The 12057-nt window shown below is 34.4% G+C and overlaps 1 protein-coding gene across 8 annotated transcripts in view; it reads left to right on the forward strand.

Moving 5' to 3' along the window:
* Positions 1–12029, forward strand: part of ATAD5 (ATPase family AAA domain containing 5) — a 21018-nt gene extending 8989 nt beyond the window's left edge. For 2 of the 8 annotated variants that reach the window (XM_040530805.1, XM_040530807.1), the window contains exons 11-23: positions 62–158; positions 985–1067; positions 1179–1324; positions 1440–1590; positions 2012–2182; positions 3184–3317; positions 4128–4221; positions 4445–4509; positions 5413–5593; positions 6288–6493; positions 6791–7605; positions 8522–8686; positions 8870–12029. In XM_040530805.1, the coding sequence (XP_040386739.1) occupies positions 62–158; positions 985–1067; positions 1179–1324; positions 1440–1590; positions 2012–2182; positions 3184–3317; positions 4128–4221; positions 4445–4509; positions 5413–5593; positions 6288–6493; positions 6791–7605; positions 8522–8686; positions 8870–8948 (2387 nt within the window). In that variant the 3' untranslated portion in view covers positions 8949–12029. The remainder of the gene's footprint in view (positions 1–61; positions 159–984; positions 1068–1178; positions 1325–1439; positions 1591–2011; positions 2183–3183; positions 3318–4127; positions 4222–4444; positions 4510–5412; positions 5594–6287; positions 6494–6790; positions 7606–8521; positions 8687–8869) is intronic. The other 6 variants (XM_040530811.1, XM_040530812.1, XM_040530806.1 and 3 more) reach the window with 5 other exon arrangements.
* The last annotated feature ends 28 nt before the right edge of the window (positions 12030–12057 follow it).

A 12057-nucleotide genomic window follows, 5' to 3' on the forward strand; every position in this document is an offset into this window, starting at 1 on the left:
ACAATACTCAAGGTATCAAGAAAATGGATAATGCTTAAATTATCACTTTTTTTTTCTGTAGGTGTTGAAAAGGAAGACATGCTCTGGACTGAAAAGTATCAGCCTCAAGACTCCAGTGAACTTGTAGGGAACAGGAAAGAAATTGAAAGGCTACACAGGTCAGAACAATTCTTAAAATAACTCAAAATATTATGCTACTTAATTATGTTAAAGAAACTGTTAATTATTTTACACTGTGCTTGAGTAAGACTTACAACGTGTATGTTTGCATCCTTTGACCTCAAAAAAGTTGCAGAAACAAATCGGCAGTTGGTATGAATAATCTTTTGGTCATAGTTTCTTCTATAGAAAAAAGTATCTTTTATAGTAAAAAATAAACACACATGAAATGCTACATGAGGCTATGGGATAGAATACAATAATTAATGCTCTTACACGTTTAGTAAAAATCAATGGTTTTGGTTGGGTTATCTTATGCTTGCGCATTAGAGATAGGAAGTTCTCAGTACTTGTCTGTGCTTTCTACAGGCATACTACATACTATAAGTATGCCCAAGACTGATCTCGTTGTACTACATCTACTGGTGATGGTAATTTAGTGCTTAAACCCTTGTAATCTATTGTGTTTTCAGTTAAATTTTCTATGTCGGTTTAAGTTTTTGTTGTGACTCTTGCGCAAAATGTAATGATTCATCTTGCAAACACACCATGAATGTCTTCCACAGTTTAAATGGTTCGCTAAGTGACTTGGTTTTTATACTAATCAACTAATAGAACAGAGAATGAAGAAGGGATTGGTCTTAAAAAAAAAAAAAAAAATATTCAAGGTTTAATTATTTTGTAAATTGGAAGAGACTCCTTAAGTTTCGAAGAGGGAGATCAACCACATATTTTCATTGAGTTTTGTTCTGTTCCATCTGAATTTGGTTTACTTTATTCAGCAGTAATTTTTGTTGTTTTTGTTCTGTTCCTTCCCTTTTATAGCTGGTTAAAAGAATGGAAAAAAAGAGCTGATTGGGAAGAAAAAAGAAATCAAAAAGGAGAAAAAGAGGACAAAGAACACCAAGGTGCTGATAGAGTTTGAAATAATATATGTAGCTTCTCATTAAAGTTGGCATTACAATGACGTGAATTGATAATGATTTAAACAATCTTTTCTGTTTCAAATAATTTTACAGATTCTTTGGACAGCCTTGATTTTAAAGGTAATGAATCTGATATTGAGGAAGAGATTAACCTCTGCAATACAGTTCTGATAACTGGCCCACCAGGAGTGGGGAAAACTGCTGCAGTGTATGCTTGTGCTCAGGAGCTTGGTTTTAAGGTTTGTGGAGCTTTTTTGATAGCGCTATTTTTCTTATTTGTAATTAATGGTATAAAAGCATTCGCAATACAAGATGTCTATTTCATTTATTTATTCATTTTAAATGCCATTGCAGATATTTGAAGTCAACGCCTCTTGCCAGCGCAGTGGTAGACAGGTACTGTCTCAACTAAGAGAAGCTACTCAGTCTCATCAAGTGGACAAAAAAGGCATTAATGCCCATAAGCCTTGCTTTTTCAACAGTTGTAGCAGTGCAAAGTCACCAAGTAAGTTTCATAGTTATATCTGTCTTTTTTAGGAACTGAGTTACAAAACAAAACAATTGTTAGACATCAGTTCTTTAAAAAGATAACAAATGTCAGTTCATCTGGCCTCTGTAACAATAAGAAGTGCTCTATTGGTTAACACAACTACACACCAAATTAAATAATGACTTTTTCAAAATGACTGACTTTTAATTCTCTTCTTAGGTTATTTCTGTAGTGATAGATTAAATGCTATGACACTTAATAGAAAGTTGAACAGAAAACATTCCCTGGATATGAGAAAAGTAAAATATACATAAATCAGTACAGTAAAACTGTCATATGTTATAAGCAAAGCTGCAGTTAGCTCTACATTTGCTTGAGAACTGTCAGTTTGAGATCACATTTCAAGCTTAAGATTAATATAAAATGTATCTTGCAGAAAAAACGTATTCTCCGAAGAAAGTTATTTCACCAAGAAAACCTCCACTTTCACCAAAAGGAGCAGGATTAAAACGAAACTTGCCCCCTAAAACACTTGCAAACTATTTCAAAATGCCTTCCAAATATAAAGGAAATGATGGAACAATAACATCTCAAGAGAAAAATAAAGGTAGGTGTCACTATTTAGTAGTTATCTTTAGAGATGAAAAAGCTATACTGTACTATTGTATATGTGGAGAAAATAATAGAATTTATTACATTTACTACACCAGCTGCTGGCAGGAATGATGTAGTGCGTCTCTGATACGCTTAGCTACATAGGAAGTAGTCATTATCCTGTGTTACAGGAGAGTTAACTAACGTACAGGCCATATGAAGTTCAGTAGGCTCTCTAAAGGTTGTTTGGTTTCTTTGTGCTTTTGGGTTGTTTCTTTCTGGTGTGTTTTTTTTGTTTATTTGGCTTTCGGTGAAGGGGGATGGTCGTTTTGGGTTTGAGCACATAAGCAACAGACTATAAATTAGAATTTCTGTCTTGCAAAACATACCTTTAAACTACCTTAGTGACTGTTTCAGATGGGTGTGGAAAGGTCATTGTGCTAGGTCGTGGGTGGGTTTGTCAAAACTACTGCCACAGAGGTCCAGAAAACATCTTAAGACTCTGAATTTTAGTACGTTGAAAGACATGGTAAAATGTTTGAGTCCACAAATGTTGGAAGGTATGTTTCCAAACTTTTCATGGGATCAGATAGTCTTAAATGCAGGTTTTTAGAAATGAAATACTATTTTTGGACAACTACTAGTTATTTTGCAGAAACAGTATGGAGGAGCACGAGCAAAGTGCTGGATAGATCTGAGGCAATGGAGTCTAGTCCTTCCATTTTCAGGCAATCATACTACATTGTCTGGAAGGACTTACAGAGCATCTACACCATGCCCCCAAGGCATCATAGGTCATGAGCAGATTTAGTGCAGAATTAAATTTATAGTAGTTAGCCCTGCACGAAACACTACTGAATTCCCAGCAAATTTGTTGCAGTTTCTATTTTAAACAACAGACATCCGAAAAGGATGTCAGTGTAGGTTTTCTGAAGCAGTTTATGCATAGGATGTTTTGTAAACCACTGTTTAGAGTGCATATTAAATGGTTTAAGTCCTTCATTTTCTGCTCAGTTCTTCGTCGATCTGCAGGAAATGTTCAGAGTTCATCTGAAGAAAAAGATGCTCAAATTAAGTCAATAAGCAAAGAAGTAGAAGGAGGAGAACATAACAGAAAAAGCGCGACGTCTCTCATACTTTTTGAAGAGGTAAAATTCAGGTGAAACTTACTGATGTGAGCAATACATCCTTTTTTTATTGTTGTTTAAATAGTTTATTTCCTTCCTCCTTGGGAATTCTAGGTGGATTCAAGTGTAAGGATTATCATCTTTTTTAAAATGAATTTAGTTTCCGAGTAGTTTTATTAACCAGACCTGAATAAATTTGTTAAAAGATAATGGAACTATCTATAATCTGTCTATCAACAGTTGTTCACTGTTAGAACAGTTTGCAGGATTCTACTGATTCAATTTCTTTGACTGTCAAAAGTGTTGTTTTTATAGCTTTGCACTACTTGCCTGCTCTGACACTTTAAAACAGTCACCTTAGCACCTCAGGTAAAGTATCTAAGCCCACATTAAATTCTTTTTTCTTTAATGTCTTACATAAAAATGTAGTTGAGTCTTAGACCAATAATGTAAAGCTACAGCCAAGAATGTCATTTTAAGTAAATAAAGCAAGTATAGCAATGTTTGCTAACTGTGGGCTGATCCTACAGATCACTGGTGCAGTTCTATTAAAGAATAAATAAATAAATAAAAAGCTATCTGGATGTTGTTTTTTTAAGTTATCCTGAGCAACCTGCTCTGTGTGACCTAGCTTGAGGGGAAGTGGGGGGTTGGACTAAGTGATCTCTAGAGATCCCTTCCAACCTCAACCAGTCTGTGATTCTGTGAACTTGTGTGCAAATTAAATCTGTTATTAAGTCTTACTCTGTAGTTAACAGTTTGACTGCATTTACAGCTTGTAGTTATTCTTAAAGCTATTGATATCTTGCAAGTCATTTGTGTTTTCTATAGGTAGATGTAATATTTGATGAAGATGCAGGATTTCTAAGTGCAATAAAGACGTTCATGGCAACTGCAAAGAGACCTGTAATTCTTACTACTAATGGTGAGTAGTGCTTGTTTCTGTAATTACAGGCAGAAAAAACTATTTGAATACAAACATTTAAATGGGAATGGTTGAATGCAGATCCAAAACCTAAAATTTAAGAGACTGTATAGTATTTTAAGTATTTGATTAAAGATGCTTCAACTGTCTGCTCTAATGGATAAAGAAAAAAATTAGTTTTGAACATAATATCATGACAGTTCACCAATATTTCTTTATCTAGATCCAACATTTAGCTTAATGTTTGATGGCTACTTTGAAGAAATCAACTTTAGAACTCCTTCCTTGGTAAGTCTATGCTTGGAAATGTAGATGATGTCCTAAGCAAGTAGTTGTCAGCTGACTTAATCTTGAAATGTAAACGTTGGTGTAGGTTTATATCTATCTGATGGAATATATCTGTTTTAACAGAAGACTACTGTTTTGGTTTTATGTGAGAGTATGTAAGATGCTTTTATATTTACACGTAGAATTTATCATTAGCCTGGAGGATTTATTTATCTTAACCATTTAACATTTGAAAGAATTGCAGCAAGAACATCTTAACATGAGTTTCTAAGATCTAGTAATTAATTTCCTAGGAGATATATAATAGTTTTGATCTGAAGCCTGACTATGCCAGTATCGGTTCATTCATTAAAAAGTAAAAGAACTAGAAATAGTATAGTGCGGGTTATTCCTTTAATATTATCACTGGCATTCTGTTACAGCAAATCGATACTTGCAGCTATGTATCGTATAAAATAAATAAATAAATGAGAATCAGAAGGAACTAGTTCTTGAGAAGGGAAACTTTTTAATGCAAAAATGAAAATTCTTTGAGATAATAGAAAATGCAGATTTGAAAGAAAGAAAAACCTTTAAGGTGAATATAGTTAACTAACACCTGCTCAATAATTACAAGAAACCAGGTTTACATAGTTTTAGGAACATAGGCAGAATATGTGTGTTTTCTTTAATGAGTTAAATTTTCTAAATTCAAATTAATTATCTGACTTGGACTACTTGGAGCTGGTACAGAATTGTGCTGAGGTTTTAATGTAACTAATTTAATAAACCCTAATCTTCTATCTTTAAAAGAATATATATTGCAAGCATAAATAGAGTAACTTCTGTTTTTGCAGTCCTGACTGGTAAGAGTTGTTTTCAGTGTTGTGTTTTTATTTATACATTTTTCTAACTTTCATTTAGATAAACGCTGCTAGCTATCTGCAAGCACTGTGTTTGGCTGAGAATCTACGAACAGATGTAAAAGATTTAGCTGCTTTGTTAACCACAAATAACTGTGATATCAGACAAAGTGTTCTCTTCTTACAATTTTGGGTTAAGAGTGGAGGTGGATACTTGAAAGACAAATGTTTGGCACTTCATGGTATGTTGATTTAATTAAAAAGAAAATAATTAGATTCTCTATCTTAAGATGACTTTGATTAAATCAAACCAGTCCTAAAAATGCATGAATAGATGGTAACTTTCTGTAAGATTTGTGAAGACTTAGGTGGGTGTCTTGTGTTGTCGGGATTATTCTCTTTGCTACTTCAAAACCTTTTAGTATACATAAGGGTTTATAAATTTGATTTCTATTGCGTCTGATCATTACCCATTATCTCCTTTTCCTCTTAAGAGTAGCAAAACTGGACAAAGCAGGGACCCAGTAGTTCTCTCCCTTCAGCTCAGAGCTTGCAGGTCTTTATCATTTAGCAAGTTGTAGGTAACTTACCTAAAAGAAGCAGAATGGAAAAAGAAGAAAAAAAACAAAAGGCAGCTAGCAGGGAGGAGGAAGCCTGAAGGATATAGGAAGAGTGTCCTCAGGAAGTGTGGGTGTGATAGAGAGAGACTAGTGGAGTATAAAAGGAAGAAAAGACTATTTCTAATGGCTGCTTGCAGAGAAGGGAGAGTTGGGCAGATTGACGCTTAAGGAGACAAAATGGGTGTGATTAATGGAGCAATTTTTGTTGCTATATTCATTCAGAACTGCAGCAAGAAGCAACAGTTACAGTATTTGTAAAAGGAATCGAGACCAAGGGGGGGATCAGAAATTTTGATACAACTTTTTTCAAGTGAAGCATGTTGTCTTTGTGCAGGAGAAGATGAGATAAACAAAGCAGATCAAGTAATTAATTCTGAGAAGGCTACTGATTCAAAGATTGAAGTTTCTCAAGCTGATGCACCTCTTCAGGAGTTTCCAAAATGCGATACAGGCTGTGTAGAGACATTGCTCGGCCTTAGAAATATCCTGTTGCCTTCAGAAGACTTGTTTACATTTCTTAAGGTATTTTTGTTGTTGATAAGCTAATATTTTGAATAATTGCTAAGTAATTGTGTAACTGTCACTATGAATAGTATCTCAAAAGTAAATCTTTCTCAAAAAGTTGGTTGTAGAAATTATGGTATTCTCTAGTAATTAAGCAAAATGCAAACTGGGGCAGTCTGCTGCAAGCCAAATAGTCCTTTGCCTCAGAAGTATAAAGACAGGAATATGAGGTTTTCTGTAATTTTTTTCTTTTGCATTTAAATGCATGATTATTAAAAAAAAGTTATTAATGCTTTTTTCTCAACTATCTTACAGCAGAAAATCACAACCATGGAGAAATGGGATAAATTGATACAGCTTCTCACAGAATTCCAGCTGAAGACAGTGGATTTTATATATAGTAATCTCGAACTGCTTCTTCCTTTACCAGTGCATTATCTTTCAAACCAGTCTGAAGCCTCTAACTCCACACTTGAAAGGACTACCATAGTTTCTTCAAAAAACAAATCTATTAACAGCTACTGCTCTAGAAAAAAATCTAAAAAGGCAAAGAACAAGAAAAGGCTTGATGTATTGGATGATAGTGACTTATTTGACACTGAACTGAACTATTCAGCTGAATTCTTAAGTTTGCCATCAGGTAGTCCTACATCATGTGCTGAAGCGAATAGCGAGGAATCAAAATTGATGAATAGAGAAGGAAAAGACATGAAAAGTAAAACCCCAGCAAATGATAAGAGATCTGCTCTTGTTTGTCAGTGTCTGAATTCACTGACTGAATTTGTAGAGAACATGTCTTTCTTGGATTGCTGTGTAAACAGTAACACCAGGGAGCCACTGGAGTTCTCTAAAGATGAAGGATTTAATTGGACAAATGGCAAAATCAAAAATGGTCTTTGTGATGAATTCGGTATAGAAAATACTGATTGGTGGAGTTTCCAGAGCTGTAGTGAAGTAAAGGCAGCTATTGAAGCACTCAGTTTTAACAAATGTTCTGTTAGTATTTCACAAAAATTGGAAACCTCCTTGAGCTCCAGTAAAACACCTGAAAGCAATCAACTTGAGGGACTTACTATGCATATTTCAAACACAAGAAATTATGTATCCTTCAATCAGTCAGCTGATTCAAGGTAAGAATTGGCAAATATTTCTGGAATACACTGTGTATACTTGTCAAGAAAAGTGTTTCACAGTGTGTCGGACTGTTTCAGTTACTATATGTACACATTCATACAGACAGGAATGTTCTCAGTATGTCTCAGAACAATGGAGTAACTTGTTCACCTAAGTAAGCTTAAATTAACTGCTTGGCACTTGCTAACAAAAAATGACTTTGTTTGAATAACTTGACTATAACATTGTTCAGGAATGGTGACCTTAATCTCATCTACTTACTTTAAAACAGCATATACACCGCCACTCCAAAAAGGAAAACAAAGGAATGTTTTTTTTCCAAGATAGTCAGATGGACTGAAATTGATTTTGCAAGTACCAGACACTAAATTTTTCATCCAGAGCCCATCTGTATTAAATGTGTAGGTGTTGCCTGATGAAGACCTAACATAATAGAGCAAAGCTATTGCATTTCTGTAAGAACCAAGAGGAGTAATGTCAAAATGGGTCTGTCTAATCTGTGACCAAATTTGGTCGATATATCATGAGTTATAGATTGGATCTGATATTGTTATTTTCCAGAACGTCAATCACAAAATGCTTTTTATTTTTGAGGACCACAGATGCTTTCAGTTGTCTGACAGATAAACTAAACTTCACATACATAACTAGATTGTGAAGACCTTGTCAGATTAGATAGTTAAGCTAAGAGCATTGGCAAAACAAACTACTGTCCCTCGTGTTTTTGCCTAAGTGCAGTTTTGAAATGCTGTGTAAGCAGCATATGATCAGAAACTGCAGGTGTCTAATCCACTAGGAGGCAGTTTCAGACGTCAGTGTCTTTAACAGTTTTAAACCAGTGGCTTTGATTTTAAAAGAACAAAATGGGGATGATGTTCTTGAACAAGAAACAAAGCTTCGTTCTCATTTTAGCATTCACGAAAAAGCACAGAAGAGGTTGGCAGTCATCAGAACTATATTTTCCAGAACTCCTTTAAACCTGGGTAACAAGCAAGCCAGCGTACTCGAATATCTCCCTACTCTTCGCAGTATTTGTAGGTCTGAGAAGATTAAAGAGCAAGGAAAGACTAAAAGAAGGTAAGTTTTAGTTTTCCTAAATCCTGCTACGTTTCAGTGTATAAGGTAGTTGTATTTTAATAAAATATTTTGTAAAAATAATTTGAGATGAGAAAGGTGGATGTTGCCTCTCTAAATATAAGTATTGTCTACCATTTGGAAATAACTTTGCCCCCTTATAGTTACTCTTACTTTTTTTTATAGGTTCCTGCATTATCTTGAAGGAATTCATCTTGAAATACCCAGACAAATGAGGCACAGTCTGTCTCTAGACTTCCCTTAAAATCGCTAACACAGAAATACTTTGTGCCTAATGGTGGTTTTCTCACCATGGTTTGACTTATTTTTTTTTAAAACACATTATTGTATATTCAGAGCCATTTGTATATTAAATTTCTATAAGTATTTAAAATAATGTATATATCTATTGTCATGATATTGTTTTTAACAACTGAAATGTTGGTGCTTGTTTAGTAAGTGCATTTAGAATATTAAATGTACAAATTAATCAGGACTTCATGCTATCTTTCTCTGTAATCTGTGAATCATGTAGCAAGAAGTCCTTTTTTTATTTTTTTTGGAAAAAAGCAACTGTCACAACTTCTACAGCAAAGTTGTTTTTTTTTCTTTATACCTCACCCACCCACCACCAGGAGCTGCCTTTAGTAAAAGAAGCTCGTTTCTTTCAGAATTTGCATAAATGTTAAATAACACAGGGTGAGGAGGGAGCAGGGAGACCAAGCAATAATTCTTCTGAAATGTAAATGACAGCAGCTCCCTTCACAATAACAAGTGGGTAGCAAAGTCTTTACAAAGCACTATGCCTCTATGTACATATATTTGTATACATTGGTTTCAACTTCACTCATTATTTACAGCTAATATGCATATTGATCTAAAAAGGGTAGAGAAATGATTACTGTAGCTCATGATGGACTTGGATATTAGGCAAGACTTTGTAAATAACAATTATTCCAGTGTTACTTTGATTTCAGTAATATTTAACTACTTCTAGTCTTGTATATTGTGTTCTATTTTTATACTTCATTTTGTATTTGGCAAGACTTCAGCCTGATTATTTGTGATTGAATCTGTTTTTATACAATAAATTTGTGACACTTTGCTATAGTTCTGGATATTTGATATATATATATATATGAAAAGTAAGACTTTAAAATGTAATGTTTTTGGTCTATAAAAATATTTAATTTTTTTAACTGGAAATATCTCAACCATGTTTTTTATACCTTTATATTTCAGTTTTACTGTTCTTCCTCCTCAAACTGAGATTGTTGCATTACAGTGCCACTCCATTTACCTCAATGTTTCTATAATAATGAGGAAGGCTATTTTCTAGTACCTTCTGTTCTCATCCTATATTTTTCATGTCTTAACAATGTTCAGGAATGAGAAATATTTATAAAAACAGTAAATTATTTTAAGGATTTGCATTGTAGATAACCTTTATAGTTTACTCTTTCAGTAGCACAGAGTGAAATAAAGTGGTGCCTGTTAAAATTTTATTGGATTGTACTGTTGCATCAATGGTCTGGGTCCTGTGAACTTTGGCAAAAAATAAAGTAAAAGCATATCCGTTCACTGCTTTATAAAGGCTGCTAACTAAGCTGTGGACCTACATATACTGGAGATAGGCCCTATAATGTATTACTTTCTATTTTAGAGAACACAGGGGAAGACGTAAATTAGCAGTGGGAGACAACTTACTTCCTTTTGAAGCTAATTCTCTGGTTCTAATAATTGCCTTAGGAATTAATTTTAGAGAATGCTCAGGCTGTGGTGGTATAATAGGAGTCCAAAAGGTAAGGTGGAATTCAAGCAGTTCATTCCTTGATGAGAGACTTAGGTGCAATTACCACAAAAAAACTCCTCAAGCTATCTTTCATTCAAGATAATGCACTCGTAACAGTTCGTTTGAGCTCTGCTAAACTAGTCACTTTGCATTTCTGTGCATCAGGTATGAGCATCTTACTATTCTACTTAAGTAGTCAGAAATTTAAAGTGTGTCAGTTCAGGATTAGGAGACCAGGGGCTGAAACAAGGAACTGTTATCTCTCTTGGATGCCAGAAGAAAGCAGGTTTCTAAAAGGGGACAGGCTGGTCTTGAGGAAAAGAAAGGGAGGTAGGTTTTGATTAACTGAGCCTAAACAGAAATGCTTCAGAAGACCTATTCCCCTGAATGTCTTCTACCTTTGAACCAAACTCTTTTCCTGCAATAGTGTGGGTTCTGCTTATTACTTTATACTGCACATCGAGCTAGCCCATGTGCCTTATGTAGTAGGACATACGCTATCGCTTCCACAGTATGAAAGTGTAATGTAGGGAAAAACTTCTCTTTGGAGCAGCAAACACCTCTTCTTCCACATTATAAAAATCAGCTTCAGAAATCATGGGAATGATACAAAGATTACCTGGAAAGAAAAGACAACCCCTGCCTGAGATCTACCTAAACAAAAGAATTCGGTGAAACTGGAAGTAAAAATGGAGTTTCGAAATGACTCTACATCCTATTTAAGCAGTAGTTATTATTGGGTGTGCAGTAATTTCAAAAGTATATAAGTTTATTTATAAATGTTCTTGTTGAAATCTCAGTCAAGTTTGAAGCTTGTCTTGCTTTTTAGCATTATTCCAATATCGCTTTATAGAATACAAGTGCAAAGGAAGAGAAAAGGTAACGGATGAACTTAGCTAAACAATTTTTCTGCATCTCTTAACACTCTTCTACACTCCCAGAGTACAGAAAAAAAGCTGTTGAGCTTTAGGTGTATCCTTGTTATTGTGTGATGTGTTAGTACTAATGCAGAGTAGAAGGACAGAAGAATCCCTTTGCAAGACAGGGCTTTCACAGAGACTGAGATAGTCTGGAAATGATGGAAGATGGTGACTGGAGGCCTGGGAAGAACACTTACTTCCCTTGCAAGTTGCAAGGGCACACTGAAGCTCAGCTATGTGACTATGACACAGTATTTAAAACAAAACTGGTTAACAACTAATGCCAGATTTTTTTACTGTCAGGTTTGTATTTAGTCTTGAATATAAATAATTACTTGTAAATATCAGGCATTTTCATATCTTAAAGGATTTGTAAGAACACAAAGATTAAGCTAGCAAAAGATCTTTAAGGTATGGTTTGCAGGAAAACTGTGGGGAAAAAGAAATCCATGTTTATATTCTAGTATACAACAGCTCTTAAAGGGTAAGTACTAAAAGGAATCTTATACAGGTATTTGAGGGATACTCAACTTTTCAGATATTCTGCTGTATAATTTCTTTTATGGCTTCACTAACTTGACTTTATATTCACTTCAAAAAACATAGCATAATGTTATTTAGTGCCTAAAAAGATAAAAAGTCACTACTTCTAACTAATAGAC

This window comes from Cygnus olor, chromosome 18, assembly GCF_009769625.2.
Source record: "Cygnus olor isolate bCygOlo1 chromosome 18, bCygOlo1.pri.v2, whole genome shotgun sequence".
NCBI lineage: Eukaryota > Metazoa > Chordata > Aves > Anseriformes > Anatidae > Cygnus > Cygnus olor.